The sequence below is a fragment of the Rhododendron vialii genome, chromosome 3a (assembly GCF_030253575.1).
Source record: "Rhododendron vialii isolate Sample 1 chromosome 3a, ASM3025357v1".
Classification (NCBI taxonomy): Eukaryota; Viridiplantae; Streptophyta; class Magnoliopsida; order Ericales; family Ericaceae; genus Rhododendron; species Rhododendron vialii.
The window spans coordinates 26929540-26955830 of NC_080559.1; the positions used below are offsets into that span (position 1 = coordinate 26929540).

General features: G+C 37.3%; 3 protein-coding genes across 5 annotated transcripts; 1 reads left to right on the top strand and 2 right to left on the bottom strand.

The window, feature by feature from the left end:
• Positions 1-883: 883 nt before the first annotated feature.
• Positions 884-8777, top strand: LOC131319120 (peptidyl-prolyl cis-trans isomerase FKBP53). 3 transcript variants are annotated; one of them, XM_058349248.1, is made up of 11 exons: positions 884-1009; positions 1093-1169; positions 2976-3211; positions 3370-3512; positions 4682-5039; positions 5203-5397; positions 6793-7039; positions 7516-7603; positions 7832-7873; positions 7980-8028; positions 8446-8777. In XM_058349248.1, the coding sequence occupies exons 1-11, from the start codon at positions 997-999 to the stop codon at positions 8525-8527; spliced, it is 1530 nt and encodes a 509-aa protein (XP_058205231.1). In that variant the 5' UTR covers positions 884-996; the 3' UTR covers positions 8528-8777. The 3 variants fall into 3 exon arrangements, with proteins under 3 accessions (XP_058205231.1, XP_058205230.1, XP_058205232.1); XM_058349247.1 differs by having other exon boundaries at positions 885-1009; positions 5200-5397; XM_058349249.1 differs by lacking the exons at positions 7516-7603; positions 8446-8777 and having other exon boundaries at positions 886-1009; positions 5200-5397.
• Positions 8778-12153: 3376 nt separating this feature from the next.
• On the bottom strand, positions 12154-17278 carry LOC131319121 (enolase). The gene is made up of 16 exons (XM_058349250.1): positions 17100-17278; positions 16499-16562; positions 16316-16380; positions 15965-16012; positions 15787-15873; positions 15572-15652; positions 15296-15478; positions 15133-15207; positions 14730-14792; positions 14543-14623; positions 14161-14355; positions 13992-14042; positions 13651-13739; positions 13497-13548; positions 13092-13148; positions 12154-12515 (listed from the first exon to the last, which is right to left on the bottom strand). Exons 1-16 carry the CDS (start codon positions 17271-17273, stop codon positions 12435-12437), a joined length of 1446 nt encoding a protein of 481 aa, XP_058205233.1. The 5' UTR covers positions 17274-17278; the 3' UTR covers positions 12154-12434.
• Positions 17279-22266: 4988 nt separating this feature from the next.
• LOC131319125 (uncharacterized) lies at positions 22267-22973 on the bottom strand. The gene has a single exon (XM_058349254.1). It carries the CDS (start codon positions 22877-22879, stop codon positions 22466-22468), a length of 414 nt encoding a protein of 137 aa, XP_058205237.1. The 5' UTR covers positions 22880-22973; the 3' UTR covers positions 22267-22465.
• Between the last annotated feature and the right edge of the window lie 3318 nt (positions 22974-26291).

A 26291-nucleotide genomic window follows, 5' to 3' on the forward strand; every position in this document is an offset into this window, starting at 1 on the left:
AATGAACAGCCGGATCGGCTGCCCTACAGCCATGTCTAGGCTCTCAACTGCTTATCATGGGATTTGAAATCCTTCAGGAACATACTCTGGATAGAAAGAACAAATTTTGCTCAAAATTAGGCTTAATTCCTCCGTTTTATATTGCCTGTCTGTTTTTAGAATCGTATCATTAATGGGATAAAAAAACAACTCTTTTTTTGTTCCTCACTGATGTTTTTTATTTTTTTTTAGCACTTTTTATTTTTTGAAATTTTAGTTGAGATCTTAATTTTATTTTTCTTAAAAAAATTATGCATGAATATATTCCAATTCCCTTGGCCATGGACCTTCCATCATGGTCCGAATAACCAGCCTTTTTAATTGATCGGCAAAAGATAAATTTTATTAATCTCGATAAGGGTACATTGAGCATCCAATAGAACATTGAATGAAACACCAAAAGGGCCAAGCGCAAACACCAAATGGGCCAAGCTCGAAGCTCCGCGTAACTAGCCTTTGAGGCAATATGGATAGGGTACGTAAATAATGGAACGAGTTCGAAAATAAAAAATTAATATGAGACTCAGAGAGTACTGGATATTTTCACTATTTTATTTCTACTTGTTTATTGAAACTTGGAAGGAAATTGAGATCACCAAAATAAAATAAAATAAAATACTTGCAAGGAAATTCCATCTCTCTCTTCTTTATTTATAAATCCGACGAAATTCCATCTGTATGGGCCTCCATTCATCCTATCTTCTACGATTATATCCCTGAAGCCCATGGGCCGTTATCGATTATGAACTTGAGGCCCAAGAAAAGCACAAAAGCGTGCACCGCTCCCATTAACTTTACATACACGTGTCAACTTCTTACTATCGTTTCACGCTCTTTCTGTGCATCAAAACGTACTGTTAACAGAACCCTGCGGCGTTTAGGGTTTTAGGTGGCGATAAAACATCGAGTGGCTTCTCTCTCACAGGGTTTTAGCGGAAGCTCGGATTACCACTAGAGATGGCTTTCTGGGGTTCGTTTTCGATTACTTTTTCGAATTTCCAAAAAATGCTTTGGATTCTTTGTGTGTTTGATGTATAATTTTTTTTCTCGCAGGAGTTGAGGTAAAACCAAGCAAACCGTACACTCATCGATTCGATGATGAGAGCGGAGCAAAGCTTCACATATCTCAGGTAATTTAAATGTGGCTTCCGGATAATTGAGTTATGTGATGTGCGTGTGTTCTAGTTTGAAAATGATATTGATTTTTCAAGTTTGTTGTTCGTTGCGTTTCTAGTTTCTTTGTCAGTCAAGATTTCAGAGTTTGTCTCTTCGTAAGTATGTAGTGAAATTCTACAACATCGACCGTGAAGATAAACAGTGTTTCAGGAATCGAATTTTTGTTGTCTTTTGAGGGTTTTTTTTATCTGCATTTTTTTGAGGCAATTGCGAGCATAGTTGTATGTTATGAGATACGAATCCTACCGTCTCCTTCCAAAAACTATACGTATCCCACCCCGTATCCTTTTTGTACTCAAATCTTACGATATGATGGCGTATCCTACGATATATTTGCGTATCGCGATTTAGTATGCATCCTATGAGTTATTGAAAAAAAGTCATACCATATTTTAATAAGTGGAACACCACGTCTAATCTAATTATGGTGACGTCCAAACCATTGAAAGAAAACCAAAACTAAATCCGTTAGAGCTCAGACGGAAAAAATAACATATTTCGATCATGTTTTACTGTTTTACATGAATCAGATCAGGGCTCTTCTTCTCTTCCCTTGACCAAGGCATCAAAAAGCCTCAATGTGCTAGACCTCTCTTGGGAGACTTGGAATTTTCATCCTAAAAACATATTTTTCTATCTGAAACACTATTTTCCATCTATATAACAGAGTGTAATTAAGTATAACTAACTTTTTATTGTATATTAGCCTTTGTTAACGCATCTTACGTTACACGATATGTATCCCGATTTGATTCATGAAATGAAAAAAATGATACACAATATGTAGCCCGATTTGAAAACACTGATTATGAGGATAATATCTCATGCTAACTTTTTTAGGTTAATCAGTAGAAGAATAAGGGATACTACATAAATCCTGTGAGGGTCCGTAAGAACTAAATCAACTAATCAAGCCAAATAGACAACAACTAAAGAGAGAGCCCTGCATGGGGAAGAAATAAGCTAAGAAGGAAAGACTCCAAAAATGAAAAATTAACAATATATTCTTGTTTTTTGAAAGATTTGACCTTCTGAATCTAATTTGAGAGTGTACAAGGGTGGCCAACTAGGGTGGCCCTAGGTGGTTGGTTAGATCCCATGCTAACTTATTAAGCATTTGCCTAGCCAAAAAAAAAAAAAAAACTTATTAAGCATTTATTTTAGGGTAGTGATAATGCCAAAACCGTTTTTGTTAGTGCCAAAATTCCAGCGCATAAAAGTCTTGTACACTGCACATGGTACAAGTACTTTGTGCACTAGAGTTTCGGCACCAACAAAAACAGTTTTGGCATTATCATTTCCCTTATTTTAAACTTATTATGGATTTCTCTTTCAGATACTTGTGTTTTATTTCTCTCAACTTTTTATGATTATTTGGGTCTTGGAACAGTAGTTTGATGTATAGCCCATTTCTTATTGGTTTTGAGAACGTCGCCCATATCTTTAGCTCCTTCGAGGTTCTTTGCATTTGATATGAGATGAAGATTCATAATGTTGATTACATGATAAAGGACTCATGAGATTGGGGTTGGGGTCATGCGTGTGTGAATAGGAAAATTTGAGTCTATTCATATGCTGTAAGGTTGTGGCTCCTCATCTCACCCTTCATCCCACTCCACGTCTAACTATGATATTGCAATGGGATAGGAATGTGCTTGTAGTTTTTGTAGGTACTGTAGAATAGCTCCATCAAGTCAAAGTCTTCTTGATTGTTGTGTTCGGTAGAATTCAAAGACATTATGTACCATTTGGTGATTCAGGCAACGTTGGGCACCGGTTCATCCACAAAGAAGAGCATACTTCAGTGTAACGTGGGAGATAAAAAACCAGTTTACTTGTGCTCTTTGTTACCAGAGAAATTTGAGAACTGCCCGCTGAATCTTGAATTTGAAGAGGAAGATGAAGTAATCTTCTCAGTTATCGGCCCTCATAGTATTCATCTTTCTGGTTTCTTTCTAGCTGGCACCCCAGATTGTTGCAGAGATGACGATGAGTCGTATCCTTTGGATTTTTTTCTGAACTGGTTTTGCATGAATCAGAAGGGTTTTTTCAACTTATTCTTGGTGTCCTTATGAACAAAAGGCAACATTAAGCTGATTGACATACCCATGTGACTTTGTTGTTTGGATTTTGTAAGTTCTTTAACTCTGGTAGTGATTCTTATGGGGAAGATATTGCCGGGACTGAATCGGATGAGTCTACTGATTATGACATTGAAGATGAATATGATGACGACAACAACTTTATTGTTGAGGATTTGGATATGTACCCGCCCTCACCCGTCCCGAACAGTGGGGGTATTGTTCTGAAGCTTATTGAATCCTTTCTTATGAATCTGTATAGCCTACAAAATATTGAGTTTTCTTTTCGTTGCAATTTACCAATGCCATGCTTGTCAAACTAGCTCGATTATTCTGGTTCTGACGCAGGAAAACAAGGTAATTTACTGACGGCACGAAAATCTACTGCCTACAGTATAAATTAGAGTGGGGCCTGGGGTGTTTTTTCGATTTGGATATGTACCCGCCCTCACCCGTCCGAACAGTGGGGGTATTGTTCTGAAGCTTATTGAATCCTTTCTTATGAATCTGTATAGCCTACAAAATATTGAGTTTTCTTTTCGTTGCAATTTACCAATGCCATGCTTGTCAAACTAGCTCGATTATTCTGGTTCTGACACAGGAAAACAAGGTAAGTTACTGATGGCACGAAAATGTGCTGCCTACAGTATAAATTAGAGTGGGGCCTGGGGTGTTTTTTCTTCTTTTTTGGGTAGGGGGGGGGGGGGGGGGGGGTGGTGTGGTGGGGGGGAAGGGAAGGGAAGGGGAATGGTGTTGGAATTCTCAAAAAGGCCTTTGATTATCCTATTTGTACCCGTAATCGTATGCAAAAGAAAGGTATCAACTATCAAGCAATTAGAGCTGAAGAAAAATTCAAACCTTCCAATGGTGAATGGTGAAAAAGTTTTTGCAAATTGCATACAATAAAGATTGTTTTTTGTTTCTGGTAGCAGATTGTAGCGAGGTAAATAGCCTTATTTACTGATGCCTTGTTTGGTTGGGTTTTTGGAAAAAAAATTCCAACTTCAAAAACACTCATTACCCATACTTCTAATCATTACTCTCATTTCTCTCTCCACTCATTACCCTATCTCCAATTATTAATCTCATTTCTCTCTATCTCTCTCCACACATTACCTCTATCTCCAATTATTACCATAATTTCTCTCTCCACTCATTACCCCAAAAGCCAAACTCAAAAAATTTCAAATCTCCATCTGAACAAGGCATCAATAATTCAAGTTTCACATTCCTATTTAAGTTTCTAATCTAGTGTTCTTGAATCTTGGAGTTCGTAGGCTATTAATTTCTCCAAGTTTATCAGTGCAATGTGCTTTGTTAGCTGTTACAGCATAGAGAGCCTAATATTCCTCAATCTAAAATTTTGTTGGTGTTCAAATTTTCAGTGGTGATTGAGGAGATTTTGGATGATGAAAAACCTGCTGATGGGAATGGCATTGCTAAACGAGGAAAGAAGAAGGCCCAGTTTAGCACTTCTTATGACAATGGCGACTCTGAGAGACAACTTATTCTCAAGAGTGATACTGGTGCCTCAATCTTGGAAAGTGAAGACGAAGATGGCTTTCCAATTTCTTCGCCTCAAAAGAACAAAGCTGATGCTGGGAGTATTAAAGGGAAAGCAGGACAAAACAAAGATACAAGAACAGATGATGAATCCAAGAAGGGGACAAAAGGTGACCGTGCCTGTGTTGAAATCTTAAAAAGAAAGGTTGATGCTATTCTTCAAGTTGGTGAACAAAAAAGGTCAGCATCTGAATCATTATGGTCGCATTGATTTTTGACCTGCTAGGTGATAAGATTTTCACTATTATTTGTTTCGAGTACATTTGGAGCTTAATTACAAGTTGATTGCCTTGACAATTGCTGAGATTCTTTCATTTTATTGGTCCTAATCTCTTTTTAGCAGGGAAGCCAATGAGCAGTTGGGTTCTTCACTAGCAAGTGCTGAAGTAGTTCCTGAAGCTGACAAGAAGAAGAAAAAGAAGAAGAAAAAGAATGAGGAAAAGACTGGTGACGCTGGCAGCAAGAGTAATATACAGACTAAGGCTGCTACCACGGACATGGAGCAGGATCAACCAGTTCAGAAGGAACATGATGAGAAGTGAGTGCTTATTGATTTTGGAAGCTAATAATTATACCACTGTTCTACTGTGCATTGAACTTGTCGATCTGCATGCTTCTCTCATTGGTAATCTTACTCCGTTAAAAGTATTGCGAAAAAGTTAGAACAGAAAATAGAAGGAAAAGAAGAGGAGAGATAAAACTTGAAGCTATGCAGGGGTTTCATCATGTGGGAATTATCATATCTTCAAGCCTGCAGCAATGTTATCCAACTAAGAGTCTAAGACCCGTTATCAGAACCATTGATGCATGTTTTTCTTTTCCCTTTGTTTTTTTCTCACCTAAGATATTAGCTTCTTTCAGAGGCGATATTGCAGCTTTTGTGTAAGTGTCCGTAATTGTAAATTTGTAACTACATTGTACGCCTCTTTTTTTTTTTTGTCCTCATAGATATGACACTCTGCTCCTCCATTGAAAATGGAATGTCTCGTATCAGTTTGTAATTTGTATATTTACCACCGGATGCAATATGTAATATAGTCTCAACTACCTGCTCTACTCTTAGAGTACAAATGTAATCTGCACATAGCGTTAGTTACACTTTTGAGACTTTTTTCTATTGAGTGATTCTATTTAAACAGAACAATTCTTTCTAGCCCAAGGTTTCTCTTTACACTCATTTACCTCATCTTTAACCTAATTTTTTTCTGCCACTTACTTTTCAGCCAATGTCATTGCCCGGGAATTGCAAATAACAGTGCTCTCACTTTGACTATTCTTACAAAATCTTGAGAGTATAAATAACAGAGCATCAAATACCCTCTGCAATTTAAAGCTTCAAAGCTCTTTCATTATCTTATATCGTTTCGAGTTTGATTTATTGTATTTTTCGCGTCATGCCCTAATTTTCACTATTGGTTTGTGCTTGCAGTGCAATTAATTGCCAACTGTTCTGGGAAATTGTGGTTGATACTCTGATATATTGAGTTTAGCGTTAAGTTGAAGACAAGGTGCATGTAAGAGTGGATTAAATTTTTTACTTGGTCGTAGAAGAAAATTGGGGCCAAAAAGAATTTTTATGGATTCAAATAGAATCACTATTTCCTATTCGATCATAAAATGCAACATTTAAAATAGGGATACATTGCCTAAAAAGTGAGGAGAGAGGGGGAGGTAGATTTATTGGGAGAATATTCTTTGTAACTTTTACAAATAAGTGATTAGACGGCTACAACCTTCACATAAAAGATGATCGGACGGCTGAAGAGTTACTCATGTTTTGTATGCCTAGACATTTTCCGCTTTGTTTCATAACAAAGATTGATATATGCCTGTATTCATTGCTTAGATGGAGTAATTAGTTTTAGCATTGGTTCTAATTGTATTATGATGTTAATGCTAGATACAAGGTAGTAATTTTTGGTGGATATGTCAGGGACCTTGACATTGATGCTGACTCTAAGGCTGAGGAAAAGAAAAGGAAGAAGAAAAAGAGCAAGAAGCAGAGTAGCAATACAGATACCGACCTTAGCGTTCCAGAGAAGATTGTATCTACTAAAGAGGACATAGAGAAGGAAACTGGATCCAAGCCATTTCAAGTAAGGACCTTCCCCAACGGATTGGTCATTGAAGAGTTGGCAATGGGTAAGCCGGATGGGAAGAAAGCTTCTCCTGGGAAAAAGGTAAAGCTCTGTGACACTTCAGATGTAATCTACAAGATTGGATCTGTCAAAGGATGGTTTCCTTCTGAGATGCCATGTGGTCCATATTAACTACTCATCTAGTGTGTTAGAACTTAGAATGTGTGAGACACATGGTGCAAACGTGCAACTTCTTGGCAAACCAAAAATAGAAGGCACCTGTTACAACTTTGGTTTTAGTTGAGTCATACCTTTCTAGACTGGTGGAATTTGTTGTAAACTATTATGCTGCATTTTTTCCTATTACTAGATGGTACACAATCATACTAGGTCCGCTCATCCATGCACCATGCATTAGAACTTAGAAGTACCAACACTAGTACGGTTTTGGCTACATTTTTACCCAAAAGAGGAAAACAAGCTAAGAAGGAAATATGTGCATATAATCTTTGGTTTCCACTGCTATACTTGTGTTTGAGCATTTTTGTCAGTTATGACAGGAGTTTGTTTGTTTTCAGGTGAGCGTCCGTTATATTGGCAAGTTGAAAAAGAATGGTGAAATATTTGACTCTAATATTGGCAGAGCACCTTTTAAGTTCCGCCTAGGTGACTTTTATACTGAGTTTAAGCACATAGAGTCTGTGTTTGGATGTCATATTTATCGAGGGATTTGTAAAGGGAAAAGAAAATGAAAGGGCTTTCCGCCACATTTCCGAGCTGTGTTTCCCTTGGATTTTCTTTTCTTCCTAAAATTTCCTTCAAATCAAATATCCAAATGCAGCTTTGAGGAGCTTTTATCAATTGTGTTGAATTGTTTTGCTTTGTTGCCCCCAGGAGTAGGAGAAGTAATTAAGGGCTGGGATGTTGGGGTCAATGGTAATATATTTTACAATTCAAGAGACTTTTCATATATTGTTCCTTCATTTTATTTGCAAATTGAAATGAATTATGAATGACATTTTTATTCGTATCTAATCATCAGGCATGCGTGTTGGGGACAGAAGAAGACTCACAATTCCACCAGCCATGGGGTATGCAATTGCTTTTATTTCCTATGCTTACCTATACTTGTATAAGATGGACTAATTGAATACCACACCCACCTTTCATTTAGTTTACGGGTCAAACTGAATCATGTTTTTAGCTACTTAATTTCAATTTTTCACCACCCACGTCAATCATTTGTATTTTTAACCTCTTCATGCAAGTCTGCCCTTTTCAATCTTCATACTTCGACCTGCAAATGGACACTTTATACTGTTTATGTCTGACAAATTCAAATTATTGTTTTTCTAGCAAGTGGATTGGGGTCTCGCAATTCTTAGATGACACTCTTTGTTGACATAAAAGATTTAAAGCTTATTCTATAGAATGGAAAATTGGGCCTTTTATGAGATACTGTTTTGTTTCTCCGTGATGGCATTCATTCGTTTGCATGTATGATGCAGTTATGGGGCTAAAGGTGCTGGTCGAGCAATTCCACCCAATTCGTGGTTGGTTTTTGATGTTGAGTTGGTAGAAGTCCGTTGATCCTCTTCTAGCAAGTGAGGTAATTGCCCGTTCTTCTCGTCAATTGGGAGCATACAAGAGCAGTTGAAGGGGTATGATTCTCTGTATCCCAGTTTTGGAAATGGTTGTAAAAGAGTGGCCATATGAGAGAGAGGACTTGTTGCTGCTGCTTTCTTTTTTGTTTTGCAAAAAATGGAGCCTAAAACAAATTTGGGAGTTATTCACTTGAATCTATACAAAAGTTGTATTTTGGGGGATTGTTTTTCCATAATATCCGGGTTTGCAGATAAAGAATTACTCATTGCATGGTAGTCCGGTGTTAGGCACCATGTACTCCCATAGATTTAACGCGGTTCAAACCTCACTACTATAACTAACAATGTTGTTGACTTTCACCAACCAAAAGAATATGCTTTTCCTTTCTAGAAATTGGTTGGTAAGATCATATTTGATATGCCTTATTAGCTTGTCTAATTGCTATCTTGGAGCTTATTGAGTATAAGCCTTCTTTGATGGGTAAATGGACGAATCCTGATCATGGTGACAGCTTTTGATTTTGATAAGCGATCGTACTTTTCCCGTGAGGCGTGAGGGCATGGTTGTAGGTTGCTCTTTACCTAGGGAATATTTTGGTCATTGCTAACGAATCCTGATCATTTTTTTTTTTACGCCGACGAATCCTGATCATGGTGACAGCTTTTGATTTTGATGAGCGATCATACTTTTCCCATGAGGCGTGAGGGGCATGGTTGATGGTTGTAGGGTGCTCTTTTTACCTAATGCACCGACCCTGATTCGAGTCTTTGACCCTGGAAGATTATTGGGTGGTCCTGATAGTCGCATGTCTAAGCCTCTATAATCAAGCGTAACTTCGTATGAATGTGTGGTGAGTAAGAGAGTTGGTGTGGGATGTGGTCCTTCGAGCACCACCCAATAACTCTTGCTTAATGTTTAGAAGTATTTTCTCTTCCCCTCTTCCCATCGTGGCGATTGTTATGGGAAAAAAGACTCAACCCTTTCTGAGGTGTTTATGGAACGGGGTTCACTCATTTCGTCCTTTTTTAAAGCTTTCACTGGACTTGTCGGATCATGTCCACACTTGTGCCGAATCCCATGTGAAAGCCAAAATTTGGCATCAAGAATGGCAAAATCCTCTCTACCCCTTGTGTCAAAGTTAATGCCAAACTTTGGTAGTGCCATTCTTGGAGCCAAATTTGGCATGCCAAATTTGCCAAATCATCCAAGCTATTTGATTTGCATTAAAAAAGGAAATGAATTTAGTCCAATAATCTAGATTGGAACCGGTGCAGCTACGTTGATATTTTTTTGGCATTTTGAGCACACCAAAAAAGATTTTAACGTGATTTTGACACCGACAGATTGACTTGCTCTTATGTTTTTGAATTCTCACATCTGTTCTTATATAAACAGCTTTTATCTTCAAAAAAATTATATTATTTATTACTAGGTAATTAAATCATAGTCCTAAAACGGGTCTCCACTGAAGTTTTTTTTTTATTTATTATTAGCAAGTCTTTACTTAAGTTTCCATCTATGACATCAACATGGATTAAGTTCTCATCCCAAAATTGTGTAATTTACCAAATGGATGTTGCTAATGCTAAAACTATTTTTGTTTGCACCAAAAAATGTACTGCATAAAAGCCATGTACCTTGTCGGTACAAAACTTTTTGGGAAAAAAACTGAAATAGTCCTTGTAGTTAAGTATTTGTGTCAATTTGGTCACTGTAGTTGTAATTGGCTCGATTTACACTCTGTACTTTTCATTTTGTTCCAATTTGGTCCAATTACTAACTTCCACTAGTCTGCCGTTAGTCTTTTAAACAACAAAATCATATGGCTCCTTTTTTTTAGGGTTAAAATAGACTCGTTCGGCTAAATAAGCCAACTGACTTATTTTTTTTATCCTTATTCAAAATTTTTTCGTATTTGTTAGTTTTTCGTCAATTTTTTTGGGGTTATTGCATCGTCATGACGAGAGGAATCTAAAAAGTAAAAAATTATGATCGAAATCCAATTTTTTTTGAATAAGGACGAAAAAATTGCTTATTGGCTTATTTTTTTTCTTTATTCAAAAAAATTAGGTTTCGATCGTAATTTTTTACTTTTTAGATTCCTCTTGTTATGACGATACAATAATTCCCAAAAAAATGACGAAAAACTAACAAATATGAATTTTTTTTGAATAAGGACAAAAAAATAAGCCAGTTGACTTATTTAGCTGAATAGGGTTACTCATTCCAACTGGCTTATTTAGCTGAATAGGGTTACTCATTCCCCTCTTGCCCTAATATACCTCTGAACCAAAACACAGCTCATTCTTCCATTCTCCATTGATAAGGAGGCACTTGGGAAGAAATTTGGTTATAATTTTCTACAAAAAGTTGCCATCGAATTCAGCATTTTCATGATCAGCCATAAGGCATCATAACCGTTGATATTGTCTACATGTTCAACTTGTGGACAAATACTGAGATGCCTTATTTTTTCTGCATAGTACTGAAAATGCATATAGAACCATGTCCAAAAGTCACAATATGATATAGATCCAAAAGTCACAACATGATAAATAACCATGTCCAAAAGTCAGAATATTATATAAACTCAGTTCCAAATTTACCATGTCATAACCTAATACATAGACATAACAAACCACTCAACTAGGTTACAATAAACCTAACTTACCAGCCCAAGTGGTTACAAAAAATAGTACCCTGTCATTCCATTCATTTTCCTACACTTGGCCCATTCACTGATTCATAACTAGAAATGTTGAAAAATAAACCTAAGCCAATTTTTTCGTCTTTATTCAAAAAAAATTGAATTTCGATAATAATTTTTTTACTTTTTAGATTCTTCTCGTCATGACGATGCAATAACCCCCCAAAAACTGACGAAAAACTAGCAAATATGAAAAAAATTTGAATAAGGACAAAAAATAAGAAAGTTGACTTATTTAGCAGAACGGGTCTGTTTTAACCCCAAAAAAGGGGTCATATGATTTTGGTATTTAAAGGACTAACGGAAGTTAGTAATTGGACCGATTTGAAACAAAATGAAAAGTACAGAGTATAAATCGAGCCAATTATAACTACAGGGACCAAATTGACATAAACACTTAACTACAACGACTATTAGAGTTTTTTTCCCAAACTTTTTTATGCACTACAGTTTTGGCACAAACAAAAATAATTTTGGTTGTACACAAATTTTAAAGAACATAAAATTTGGATTGCACACAAATTTTAAAACGTAAAAGAAAACTCACAATCTAACGGCCCAAATACACTCCACACGAAGCACACCGTATTTTCAGCACAGAGGATCTCGGGTCAATGTTACCACCTGGATTCTAAGCGATTCTGAATTGTGAGGCGAGCATTTATCGACATGTATCAAGTGACAAAAACATCCACGAAATTGGGCAACAACTGGTATCTTTGAGTGCAGGTTTTCCAATCAAGAAGAATGGTAACTTTTCCAAACTTCGTGCAACTCTTAACAAACACAAATAGCATGCTAAAAACATGAATTAGAATAGACATAACACCATCTTCCACTAGGAGTCCTTTTCGATCATCAGAGTAATGGAGAACAAAATTCGCACTTGGCAACCAGAAGAGTGTAGTTCAAGATGAAATCTCAATCACAACACAAAGCTCAATATCACCTAGTATTCCTCCAGGAAACACCATACAAAAGAGCCGTAAAATAAGGTCCTCTCATAGCTTTAAAATTCCCCCAACAGATTAACATTCTATGCTAGCCACACTGACAAGTTCTACAAAACAAAATGCTTCTTAACACCGCAAATTTTTCAGCCAAGAGAAAGCAAAAAGGAAAGGGAGGATGGGGGAACCAGATTATAAAGCTTATTTAAGTACTTTTTAGTGAGAGTCTGGGAATTTAGTATGGCTCCACAGGCACGCGGTATTTTGCTCCTGCATAGATTGCTGCAGATCCCAATTCTTCTTCGATCCTAAGAAGCTGAGTGCAGAAAAAATGTAGGTCATGTTAACCTCGGTAATACCTCAGATAATATACGCCAAGACTAGCTACAACTAAGATAGAGAGATGAATGTGCATGAAAGTAAATAATCTTTCAGTAATAGCACAAATGTGACTTTGATAAAAAAAAATGAAAGGAAAATCTACAACGCCACTAAAACTAAGCCGTCAATGCCTATATAACTGGGACTAGGTTCAAGAACTTAACTGGGAAATCCGCACATGAGACTTAAACAAGGCAAGTCATTCATTCACACCAAATCTCTACTATTCTACGCTCAAAACAAGGCCAAAACTTCGTATAGAGAATATCAGTGGCATGTCTACTCAGGAAATCAAAACACATATGAAGACGGCCAAAGCATGGGCTGGTGGTAGGGATGCTTAGCAACAAAAAGTGCTCATTTTATCTATAGAAGCATCAACTACGAGAAAATGTTGTCTGAGTCTCCTAATGTCTAAACAATGCAATTTGTAAGCACATAAACGAGGAACAGATAATGGCTGCTTCATCAGTCATCTCCTCAGTATAGGCCCAAAGGCTATGAAATTCACCTGATTGTATTTAGCAAGTCGTTCTGATCTGCAAGGAGCTCCAGTCTTGATCTGACCCTGTTTCACACCAAACAACTGAAATCAGATACGATGAACTTGGGCCTAAAACCATATAGTGTGAAATTCTCTACAGCTTCCATCACCCTTTATTCTGTGTGTTCCAGAAATCAATGACATATTTCCAAGCAAACCATTAGAAGTTTGCAAGTTCATAGCCCAATTACCCCAATATCAGGACCCAAACTAGTACACTATAGTCCAAGTCCAGAAAACCAGGCAAATTGCCATGCAGTACACAAAACTGCAGAAAACTTAATGCCACCTTAAAGCTAAGTGTCACTGCATAGTGCTTGAAAATTCTCAAGGACTAAGCACAAGGAAGACAAGAAAATTTTCAAAACTTACCGTAGCCAAACCAACTGACAGGTCTGCAATAAAAGTATCCTCGGTCTCACCACTGCACTCGACAAACAACAAATAGATCAGTGATACTTTCTCAATAGAAAACGTGAATTAACCACAATCAGTCGAACCGGTTTTTGAGGGGGGGATACCATACCTTCGGTGGCTTGCCATAACACCCCAACCAGCATGTTTTGCCATTTTTACAGCTTCAATGCTTTCAGTAACAGAACCAATTTGATTAACCTGATAAAATATAAAAGTAACACATCGTGGCTTCTCTCTAAGATCTTTGCTATGAATTATTATTTTACAGTTAGTGACATGAAGCCAACTGCTGCCGAAGAATTTCATTGCGGGTTACACTGTAAAGGAACCGGATGCTAAAGCTTATGACAGACATGCTTCACACACGCATGCACACCCGCCAGCGCACACACGCATGCACTCACATACACATGATTAGGGAAAAAGGATAAAGAGAGCAGTGACCGTTACCTTCAAAAGGAGGGCATTGCAGCTCTTCTCCTTGATTGCTTTGCCTACACGCTGAACCACCCAAGAAGAAGAGATATGAAACACAAGTAAACTCTTGCAGTGCAGTGCTCAAGATATACCCAACTAAAATAACTTGCAACAAGTTAACGCCATATATCATAAACTTTACCTTGGGGTTTGTGACAAGTAGATCGTCACCAACAATTTGCACTTGCTCACCAACTTCATTGGTCATCTTGGCATAGTGTTCCCAGTCATCCTGATCAAATGGGTCCTCAATCGATACAATTGGGTAGTCAGCCACAAATGACTTGTATACATTCTTCAAACTGTCTCCCGATATCTTTTGTGATCCATCATTGTTCTGCAACATGAAAATCCAGTGGTTCAGCTTCTTAGAGTTACAGTGCATGACTATTTCAGCGAAGAACAGGACACATGTCAGAGTAGGTCCTCATAGTTTAGCAGCCAAACATCTTATAATTAGAAATAGGAGAACCTAATACTATTGTCATTCCAATCAAACTCGGTTCATAGAGTTTGATAAACACCTCTTCCTTGAAGTTCAAATCATATGTCTTATCCTTGAGATCATAGAACTCTGAGGCAGCAACATCCATTCCAATTACAACCTGCAAATAAAGCTAAGTAGTCAGATCAAGCCCAAAAGGATAACCTAGAATCACCTGTTGAGTAATTGAGAAAAAGCAGCTAATCATCAAAGATCAGAAAACTTGCTTTGCCAGTATATCCAGCTTTTGCTATAGCCGTCTTCAGCAGTTCAAGCCCCTCTTTGTTTTCCTGCAATCACATAACCGGGAAAATTACTGGAAACTCAACAAAGAAATGTATTATGCGAAATATACTCGTGGAATGGCTTCAATGTGTTGGTGGGAGTAGATAATTAGGCTTGCAATGGCTGCTTTAATTACTAGAACATGAAAGTGAGCTTGAGCTTAAGGGCTAACTGTGCAAGCATTAAATTAACCTACCACGGCTTGACTACTGTGCTGTGCGGTCTCCATTCAAAATATGGATTAAGTCATAAAAGGTAGTACAAGTTGGCTTTAGTAAACATGGAAGAACAAATGTCGTAGCTAGTTTGAAATCCTAATAGTTCATAATTTGAGGACTTACAGACCTGAATATTGGGAGCAAAGCCACCTTCATCACCAACATTAGTGGCATCTTGACCGTATTTTTTCTTAATTACAGCCTGGAAAAGCAGACATAAGAATCCAATCAGCCCAGGATAGAGCCATTTTCAGAGAACACAAATGAAAGAGGGAAAGCAGAAGACCTACCTTCAAGTGGTGATATACTTCTACACCCATCTTCATGGCTTCTTTGAAACAAGACGCCCCAACGGGAAGAATCATAAATTCCTGCATTGCCAATTTGTTGCCAGCATGTGAACCCCCATTGATGACATTGAATGCAGGAACAGGCAGCACCAAGTTTTTGTTCCCAGCAAGATTGGCGATGTGCTGCATAATAGACATAAGACAGGAATTAAGCACCATAAATATGGCTGAACAACGCAGAGCAGAATGGAAGTGACTGCTTAGAATAGAACATACCTTGTAAAGAGGAATCTTTTTCACCATAGCCCCAGCTTTACATACAGCAAGCGAAACAGCCAATATAGCATTTGCACCAAGCTGACATAGTTAAAAAAGGTGGAAAGATGAGATTAATTGAGCTTCTGATCATCAGCAGGGAAAAATAATATATTGATTCATAGCTATTGTTTATCTAGGCTCAAGAAACATCAAGAAACAAAAATGCATGGCACCTTTTGTTTGCACCATCCCCATTCGTTAACTGTTCCGTCAAGTTGTTGTACCATGAAGTTGTCAATTTGGGTCTGTTCTGTTGGGTCCTGTAAGATCATATAAAGTGTACCCAAAGCACAAACGATCAATTACTCCAGTACAAATTAATACTAAGAAATGAACACAGAAGCAACGTACCTTGCCAATCAATGCAGGTCCGATGATTGAGTTGACATTATCCACAGCCTGAACCATCAAAATTTAGGAACAACATAGTTAGTTCATAATCTCCATGACCAGCCACCAGATGATATTTCTACTATTCCGACAATAAAATCATAAAAATGCCAACTAATTATGCAAGCAATCAAAATCCCCATTGTGTCACATCAAATCAACCCTTTTCCATTAAGTTCAAAGACTCACAGAATACATGTATATTCTATAATCTAACTCAAGTTGGATATCCTAACAAGACAAATGAAGAATGATAAACTTAAAAACAAGAGAAATTTCTGGCAAGAAACCGTGTATTCACAGTTTACACACCTTCAGAACACCTTTTCCGAGGTAATCGGACCCCCCATCTCTCAATTCCAAAGCTTCGTATATACCTGACATTATCGTGGATGATAAGGAGGACAGTAAGTGCTCAATCCTATATGTTTTTTTCCAAAAAAAAAAAAAACATAAATCAACTTGTATAAACGTTATCGGACACTTCGAATTCACCTGTTGAAGCACCACTGGGAACTGCTGCCCTAGCGACAGTGCCATCATCGAGGGTAACGTCAACCTGAAATTCACCCCGGAATCAAGTAATATATCCACATAAAAAAACACATCCAGAGAACACTGGAGAAAAACAGCAGAAAATTTCGGTTCCAATGAACTTCGTGATTCGTGAGAAGCACAACAATCAATCTGGCCAAAACATTTGAAGCCATCTATCTATGTTGATCTCTCGTGTTACAGAGCTTGTTACAGACAATGTCAGAACTCATTTTCCTCCTCCCTCTTTCCCTCGTTTTCTCGCAAACCAAACGAGCATCGAAACAGAAAGATCGATGACTAATCATCGCATATCAACGGTTTTGACAGTTAAAAGAACGACACCATAACTTAACTAAGCCAATAACATTTGAATTCAGCCACCAATTGTGTTCTCTCGTGTTTACAGGGAAATCTCATCTCGAATTTTTCAATCCGTTTCCCTTATTAGGTCAGAACCAAACGAGAAAAGAACCGGATAGATCGTTTCAAAGACAAACTTATGCTTGATTTCGAGATCAAAGTTATGAACAAAGACTGGATAGAATCAAATCAAACTTACTTCCACAGTCGGATTCCCACGGCTGTCGAAGATCTGGCGGGCTTTGACGGCTTTGATCGTCACCATTGTTAGGTCAATCGCAAAACTCTTTCGATCGTTTTTCTGAAACTTTAAGAGTTTTCTGAGAAAATGAGGGAGAAAGTTGGTTGAGGCTTGAGAGTGGTACCAGTACATATAGTGAGAAAGTAGCTGAGTTCCTTATTTCACTTGCATTTTGATCTTGACCGTTGGATGGGGAGGTGAGGTGAGTGATTAACGGCTGTGATCGGTTTCTTGGGCATCACGAGACGCTCGTCGAGTTTTGGAAATTCGAATATTCGGTTCTGTGGAACTTTCTTTTTCCAACAGGGGAACCGTCTAATAAGGTGAGGCGGTTTCGTGCTAGAAAAGAGTTGGGCGCCCCCTAGTTTTGACCAATGTCAGACAACAATAGTTACTATTGTAATTTGAACCGTTTATTTTACAAAACACACAAATAATATTCTTAATTGGAAATCAGCTAGACGTCAATACTTATATGACAAATTAAATTTCTGTTTACAAAATAGACGGTTATGAACAGTTTAACTTAAAAAAATTAGTGACAGAATTAGGTAATCTGTTTTATAAACCAAAATTTAATTTTTCGATATAGCTATTTATGTCCGATCAAACTGATTTTTTTGAGTGAAGAAATTATTTTGTAGATCTTGTAAAATGAATGACTCAAATGACTGCGTAAAGGCCCACAATAAGCGGCGGAAAACCCCATGCTTTCCGCTTCATCCAAACAAAATTTATACTCTTGATAGGAATATCGAATATCAAAACAAAGATTATAGGAATATCGATGAATAGGTAACTTTTTTCTTTAATCAATACGCGTAATCTCTATAACGGTAATCAGAGATAGGTTAGAAGCTTAAAGTGTGGTGCGAAAGAGCAATTCTACAAATATACTCATTCCGTTCCGATTTATTTGTCTCTTTTCACTATTTAGAACCTCTTATAAAATTGTCTATATGTTTCAATTTATAATATTTTTATATGCAATATAGATCTTATTTGATAGATCTCAATTAGATCTAAAATATGATATTTTCAAAATTATGTTAAACATTATAGATTGTGAGATATAGACAATTTTTTAAAAGACACATATGTCGAAATTGGACAAACAAACTGGGACGGAGAGAGTAACTTTAAAACACTACTCTAGACACAACTATGTCCGAAACTGTTAGATATCCATACATTCACATATATCTAATGATTTTCTAGATGCAATTGTATTCAAAGTTGTGTTTTAAAGATATGTTCAGACTCTTTGGATGTGAAATTAGAAAACCCCCCCCCCCCCCAGTAAGTTTACAACAACTAATAAGAACATCCTCGGACTAAGAGCATCTTCAATGGGAGATATCAAATCATACATGGACATGTTAACGGTAACATTTTGACACAAAAATTCAATCCAACCCAACAGCTTTTTTTATGCCAATTCCTAAGTGGATTTGAAGGCAAGCCTTCTCATGCCAACTTTGACAACCTCCCTCCTCCGTGCCAAATTTCAAAAAATGACCATTTGTATTTTGACATAAGGGTTGAAGAGGGATAATTTGATGTCAAATAAATAGAATTTGACATAAGGGTTGGAGAGGAAGTTTTGATGTCAAATTGGAGATTCCAAAATGCCACATCAGCCTTCAAAAAAAAATTGACATCCCCAATTTGATGTCAAGGGTTGGAGATGCTCTAAGAATACAGCACCTTTGGGCATAGCCCAACCGATACGTTTGTGATTTTTATGGGCGAATCGGGTGTTTGAGAGTCAATTTTATTTGGAAAAATAACGGTCCAAGACGTGTTTTGATAATTAATATCCGCCAATGACATGTTGAGAACATTTGTTAATGCTGAAAATGTCATTGACGAGTAATAATTATCAAAAAACATTCTTTGCCGTCATTTCCCCATTTTATTTTCAATTTTGGAGACATAACGTTTTTTTTCTACTCCGTCAGAATTTTTTCAAATGTATATACACACAGGATGCATGCGAGTGGGCAAGGGTATTCCCAGTTTTAAAATTTTACTTAGGCGCGCAAAAAGTTGTATAGGCATGAACAGTGGCGTAAGCTGAAGACCTCTGGAGGCACTATGGAAACACCATCTTCAAAAAATATTTGTAACAAAATGATACGACAATAGTCAAAATACGAACTTTCTTCGTTAAAAATACTAGCAAAAGGTATTTTGTCTCGACGAGACGAATCAATGTCATAAAAATTTAATGCAAATTAACAAATACAAAAAGAATTTGAATAAAGACAAAAAAACAAAGGTCGTTTTGACTTATTAAGCCAAACTTAGAGCCTGTTTGATAAAACTGAAAACTGAATGTTAAATGCTGAAAAATTAAGTACTGAAAACTGAATGCTGAATTTTTTTAGCTGAAAAGTTGTTTGGTAAACATATTAAGTACTGAATTAAAAAAAAAGATAAATTAATTTTAGTTTCGATTCTCTCTTAATTTACTAATGGTCACAATGTACTTATAATAATGGTGGAATGGTGATTGTGGTGGTGGTGGTGGTGTATTGGTGGTGATGGAGTGGTGGTGGTGGTGGTTGTGGTTGTGGTTGTGGTGGTGTTGGAGTGCTGACGATAGTGGTGTAATGGTGGTGGTGGAGTGATGGTGATGTAATGGTGACAGTGAGTAGTGGTGGTGGAGTGATGGTGTAATAGTGACAGTGAATGGTGTCGGTGGATCGGAGTGATAGTTGTGCAATGGTGATATTGTGGTGGTGGTGGCGGCGGTGACGGTGTGGTCGTGGTGGTGGTAGTGTGGTAACGTTAGTGGTGGTGGTAGTGTGGTAATGGTAGTGGTGGTGATGGAGTGATAGGAGAGTGGCGGTGGTGGTGGCGAGAGTGGCGGTGGTGGTGGTGGTGGTATGATGATTAAATGCAAGTACACAAGAATTCAGCTAGAATTAAGTAGCTCAAAGCTACTCTTTTTTTTATTATAACTTTTTAGCCTACATTTTAAGTACCACTTAATTTGTTAAGCAATGTATAATGTCGTTATCAAACGTACTGAATCACTTATTACTTAATTGATTCAATTTTAAGTGCTGAATTTAAATTATTAAACAAGCCCTTAGCCTAAGGCACAATAGACCACAACGAGTTTTGCATGTTTTGAAAACTTTGCATGATAGTTTCATTGTCAATGCTTTCAAGTACGTCTCTCTCTATTTGTGCAATCATACTATATATCACTTGTCCATCGATCGCGTATTCGGTTGCGCCCACTAATTCTTCACATAATTCATAGCTGAAAAGCTAGTACTACTTCTTTTAAGGGTTGATGATTTTTCTATATAATACGTATGAGCTAGTTAGTACACTAGTTAGCATTCCTATCCTAGTAGGAAGGTTCTAACAAGATAGTACGGAACGTCAAAGGGATGGAAGCCCGCTTTTAATTCCTTTATTTACTTATCCTGCGATGCCCTTTCAACGGTAGCGGTCACAATCGGTAAAATTAATGTCAAAATTAAAAGCAAAAAGACTAATGGATAAGCTCGGTGTCTTCCGATCTCCACCATTTTCTGTGCAAGATCACTAAAAAATCTGAAATTTTGCACTGGTCCCACTGTAAATCCACCGCTGGCGTATGAACTCTTGAGGGGGACTGGCGGCCTTGTTTAGGCTTGTTCGGTTAGGAATTAGGGTTTTGAATTCAAAATAATTATCCTACTTCAACATTCACTCATTACCTCTATCTATAATCACTACTTTCATTTTTATCTCTCTCTAATTATTACCCCTATCTTCCTATCCTAATCATTACAATTCAAATCCAAAAATCTCAACCGAACAAGCAGGCTTCTATAACTTTTAGAAAAAGTTTTAATTTTGTCTATATTTGAATTTTTTTCGTGTTTGTTAGTTTTGCGTCAAATTTTTGTGACTTATCGATTCGTCTCAATGAGACCGAATTGGAAATATATATATATATATATATATATATATATATATATTTACTTTTACCCAATATTTTGAATAAAGACCACTTTTAAGTAAAAAAAATTTTTTTACTTAAAAGTGGTCTCTTATTCAAAATATTTGGGTATTTACTTTTTTTTTTACTTAAAAGTGGTCATTATTCAAAATATTTAGATAAAAGTAAAAAGTTTTAGTTTTCAGATTCGCCTTTACGAGACAAATAGAAAAACTAAAAAAATGAGGCACAAAACTAACAAACGCAAAAAAAAAAAATAATTAAAGACAAAAACAAAAAAGTGAAAAAAATTGTTAGTGGAACGACATCGACCAAAAGAGCCCCTCGATAACTTCAGGTACCAAATTTGCCATCATGTAACTCTGTTTATGGGCTGGCCCAGGGTACAGGCTGTTTTTTGATACAAAATTAATACTATAGTAGTAAAACTCTTTGGCTTATGATATGGACCTGCAAAGTGTGAAGCTAAGCTTGGTTTTAGGTTTGTGTGGAGCTGTTGGGTTGCTGAGATATACTACTATTTTCATATTTCTCTCTGTAATTTTTTCAGAAACATTGTATGTGGCCCTGTATCTAAGTAGTACCAGTACTTTATTCCACAAGCTGACAAGCCCTAACTAGAGTGGATGCTCTCTGGCCAGTGGCCTCTATACACCTATCTAAAAGACAATTGGAGTATTTTGTGACAAAGAGATAAGCCTTGTTTTGATAAGGAGCAATTAAACAATGAAGAAGGAATTAGGTATCTCTGCGAGTCTGCCGACAAATATCCTCTCTCTTCTTTTTCTTTCCATTTGATTGTACATCAACATTGATCTTTTTTCCTTTGCGTATTGGGCATTCCCGAAATACCACATGACATTGTCAGGTGATATCCCCGCAACTAAGAGATTGATCGTCATCATACCTTGTAGATCACTTCTTGTATTCTCTCAATTACCCAACAAAAATGAATAATAATGTCCCCACCTGACAATTTATTGTTACATAAACAGTTTAGAGTATTAGGTAACCTACGCCACATAATAATATTCCATATTACTCCTATTCGATGGTTGTAGCTCGTCAGTTGTTGAACATACCGAACGCTTATCCTTGTCACCAGAAAATTAAGAAAGAGAAAACATCATCGAGAAAAAGGAAAAAAAGAACGGGAAATAAGCCGAGAGAATAAAGATATTAGTTCATTGTAATTGACCTCCAATTCTTAATTTATAAAAAAAAAAAAATTCAAAATTTATTTGCACACAACCACGTACTTCATTGCTACAACAACAAATCCCAAAGGCTGCATTCAAAATCAGAAAAACAAGGGGTAACCCTCAGTACTCAAATCTTACTGCAAAACTGTCTTTAGAAATTAGACTAACAGAGATGTCCTCAACCTCTCTGCCTTCCAACCCTTATTGATCTTATCGATGAACTCTTCAACTCTTCTCCTCAGCTCATCGTCGTCGTCTCCGTCTTCAACATTCTCTTTCACTTCATCCACCGTAGCTTTCTCATGGTCACAAGCCTCGCTAACGCCTGTCGACAATGCATTGTGTTTGTCCGGTACTGAACGTGTAGTTTCTAGTCCTCCTTCTACTTCATCTCCTCTGCTTCTAAAATTAAATGTTGGGGTGGGAATTCCACACGAGTCTTGATCACCGAATTCCGAGCCGGGTTTCGACCCGCCGACGAGTAAAACGGCTATGATCAAATTGCAGAAACAGAAGACTACGAGAGAATTAGAAGCGGCTAGAGTGATCAACTCAATCGTGGAATTCAACATGGCTTTTTGTGGGTAGTAGTAGATATTAAGAGCAGAGAAAGTTCAATGAAACAAGAAGATGGGCTTGTGGGAAGCTTGACTCTGTGGAGAGCCTTTATATATATAAGTCTTGGTTGGTTGTGGAAAGGAGTGCTGTGAAAGCTTTTTGTGAAGGCAAATTCAAAGGCTAGATAATGAGGTTTGGTGTGAAAGCTACTTCAGGGTTGACACATCTTATAATTATAATAATAGTTTTGTTTAAGCAATGTGGGGGCTTCTCTTCATTATTCAATCAAAGCCTCCGTAACACCCAAAGCACTTCACATGGCCAATTCCGAGTAACTGCACGGATGGGTTAGTGGCCTGAGCTAGAGTTACATAATTCGCATGCAGACGTGGAAGTTTTTATAGCAAGAGGGGGTTAATTAGCGTTTTTGAAACACATACTAAACTACTGAAATCTGCAATAACGAGGATTGAGAAAGCAATGCGAGAATTAAGAACGATGACGCAGAATATTTTGAAGGATTGGATGACTAGCTAGCGGCATGAGTCTACATGTCTACAGTACGATGCAATTAGGGAAAATTTCAAAATGACATCTAAATTTTGCACCAAATGTCACAGAGACACCTGAACTTAAGTTTATTTCTATTAAACACTTGTACTAACAAAATCTCCAAATTTAGAAACCTGAACTTAAGTTTATTTCAATTAAACACTTGTACTAACAAAATCTCCAAATTTAGAAACCTGAACTTAAGTTTATTTCAATTAAACACCTGTACTAACAAAATCCCCAAATTTAGACCCCCGCCGTTATACTCCGTCCCAAAAATTGCTGACATGGCATCTCCAACCCGTTTAAGTTGCCTCATTGCACATGTTTTTAACAAGGGACGATGCACCCAAGCGAAACCCATAGGCAGACTTTAGGTCTAGGGTTGAAGTGAGGCAGATGGTGGAACAATAGGCAGACTTGTAGAGAGAGAAATGGAGGGAAATCAATTAGGTTAAGGTCATTTTCTCTCCAAACCATGTTTTTTTGCCCAAACCCAGTTCTTCTTTTTGCTCGGCATACTTCTAATGATGGGTTTCGCTTGGGTGCATCATCCCTTGTTGGAAACACTTGCAATGGGGCAACTTAAACGGGTTGGAGATGTCATATCAGCAATTTTTGGGACGGAGTATAACGGCGGGAATCTAAATTTGGGGATTTTGTTAGTACATGTGTTTAATTGAAATAAACTTAAGTTCATGTGTCTAAATTTGAGAATTTTGTTAATACAGGTGTTTAGTTGAAATAAACTTAAGTCCAGATGTCTCTGTGACATTTGATACAAAGTTCAGTTGCCATTTTGAAATTTTCTAATGCAATAATACTAGAGTAGAATAGAATGGGTAACAACTCCACCATTTTCTTAGAGGAAATGGTAATAATTCAGCTTATGGCGTATTCAACAAGTGTCCAACTACCAAATAAAGCTGATGATAGAATGGAAAAAAACAGAAACTACCAAATAAAGCTGATGATCGATCAAGAGAACAAAAACCACCAAACAAAGCTATCCTCCTGCGTATAAAAGGAAGAGGGAACATAGGAGTCGTCTTTAACTTGAGGGTCATGCTACGGTACACACATTCATACCATATACATCCATATAATCAAATCATTGAAAAGCATAATTAAATTATTAAGAGGCATAACAATTGAATGAAGTATTTGGTTACGTCTCTCAATGGTTTGATTATACGGATGCATATAGTACGGGGTGCGTACCATAGTATTTCCCTTAATAGGTTGGTTGCTAAACCCTGTTCCGCTTTCTTTTTAAACCTTCATTTTCAAAAAAAAAGTAATTTCAAGTTCCAATATACTGAAAATTTGCATCGTACACGTTTAAAAGATCTCAATGAGATCTATCAAACAAAATCCATATTGGTAAGAAAATTATTTGCGTAAACACATAATTTTCGAGCTTGAAATTATCTTCCTTTCCTAAAACTTCTTTTTTTCCGAAACTGCAATGGCAAAAAACATAATATTAAAGTTGAAGTTTCAAAAGGCTAGTCATTTAGGAACTACGATTAGGCTTACTAGAGTCATAATAATTGGGAATGAGCAGCGCTCCAAGCACAAAACTGTTTTTTTATGTTGGTTGAGATGATCAAAATATATTAAAGAACTAGGATCGCTTATCAAAGGCCACAAGAGAAGCTAAACCTGGCAGAATATAACACGAGGAAAAGCAAAAATTGGTTCTAAAACAAGGATATTGATTCTTTATTTTATATGGCACTCAAAATCTCAAAAAGTCTCGAGTTCAGCGAGTTAAGCACAACTAAGAAGACGATAAACTTGAGACCAACTGGGCTGACTCAGTTAGCGCGAATTAACAACCTTTGTAAGGCCATTAGTGTGTTCTAACCAAGGAGATAGAGAGACAACAATAAACAAATAGTAGCAACTTTCTGAAAACAAATTAACTACCTTGTTGGAGATTTTCAAAATAAAATAGTCGTCGTTTTTGGTTTTGTAAAATTCCTTGTTTCCTTAGAATGCTTATTTTCCTCTTTGTGAGCTTTGTCCCACATTGGTAAGCTGAGAGATGTTGGAGTGGTATATATTAGGAAACATTCCTAATATAAGTAACTAATGATCTAGTGTGGTACAGCCCTTTGGTGCTTCGCACCATACCGGCAGAGCCGGTACACACTCACACACGCACGCGCGCGCGTGGCGTGGGCTGTGGCGCTTTAGCGGCGCACTTTGCACTTAGCACGTCAGCGCTAGGCGCCTTATTGGCGCTCGATCCAACGGATTGGATCAAATCCGATTGGGTGTGAGTGAAACAGCACACCAGTTCGGTGTGACTGGGTGTGACTGATCGATCTAGACCGTAGGATCCGATCCAACGGTCAGATTAGATCGGGTGCATACCCATTCTCAATGGGTGCGTAGTGGCCTATAAATAGACCACTACTTAGCAGAATCCAGTGCTCAATATAATGTACACACATAATCCGAATTTCTCCCACATCTCTCTCTATATTTTCTAGCATTCATTCTGCGTTCTATTTTGCTGCAGAAATTAGAACACAGTGGTTCTCGGTTCTTGTATTCGTTTCAAGCAGATATTCTGTCCGTTTCGTTAGTGCAAACGAAAACGGAAAGAACTTCAAGTTCGGGCTTCGATTTATCTTGAAGGCAGGTTTGCTGTAACCCTTTGCATACCGGTATTGGTGGGGGCAAATACTGTCTTTAGGAAAGCGACATAGTCGTGACTCGAAGTGTATTTCAGCATTTGAGGAGGTTTCACCAAAGTTCAGAATTGCAGCGGCCAATTTTTCCAACAACTACCATCTCCATCACAATTAGTGGCAGAAGTAGGGGCCGGGCAAATACCGACCCCTTAGTATTAATTATTGATAT

Excerpts from the sequence above, each read along its gene's own strand:
- LOC131319120 (XM_058349247.1), top strand. Across the intron at positions 1,170-2,975 it reads CAAAGCTTCACATATCTCAG|GCAACGTTGGGCACCGGTTC; the intron begins GTAATTTAAATG and ends TTGGTGATTCAG. Across the intron at positions 7,604-7,831 it reads ACCTTTTAAGTTCCGCCTAG|GAGTAGGAGAAGTAATTAAG; the intron begins GTGACTTTTATA and ends TGTTGCCCCCAG.
- LOC131319121 (XM_058349250.1), bottom strand. The coding sequence starts at position 17,273 with ATGTACTGGTACCACTCTCAAGCCTCAACCAACTTTCTCCCTCATTTT. Across the intron at positions 13,149-13,496 it reads TGTCAGTTGGTTTGGCTACG|GGTCAGATCAAGACTGGAGC; the intron begins GTAAGTTTTGAA and ends GGTGTGAAACAG. Across the intron at positions 12,516-13,091 it reads GACTTGCTAAATACAATCAG|CTTCTTAGGATCGAAGAAGA; the intron begins GTGAATTTCATA and ends TTCTGCACTCAG.
- LOC131319125 (XM_058349254.1), bottom strand. The coding sequence starts at position 22,879 with ATGTTGAATTCCACGATTGAGTTGATCACTCTAGCCGCTTCTAATTCT.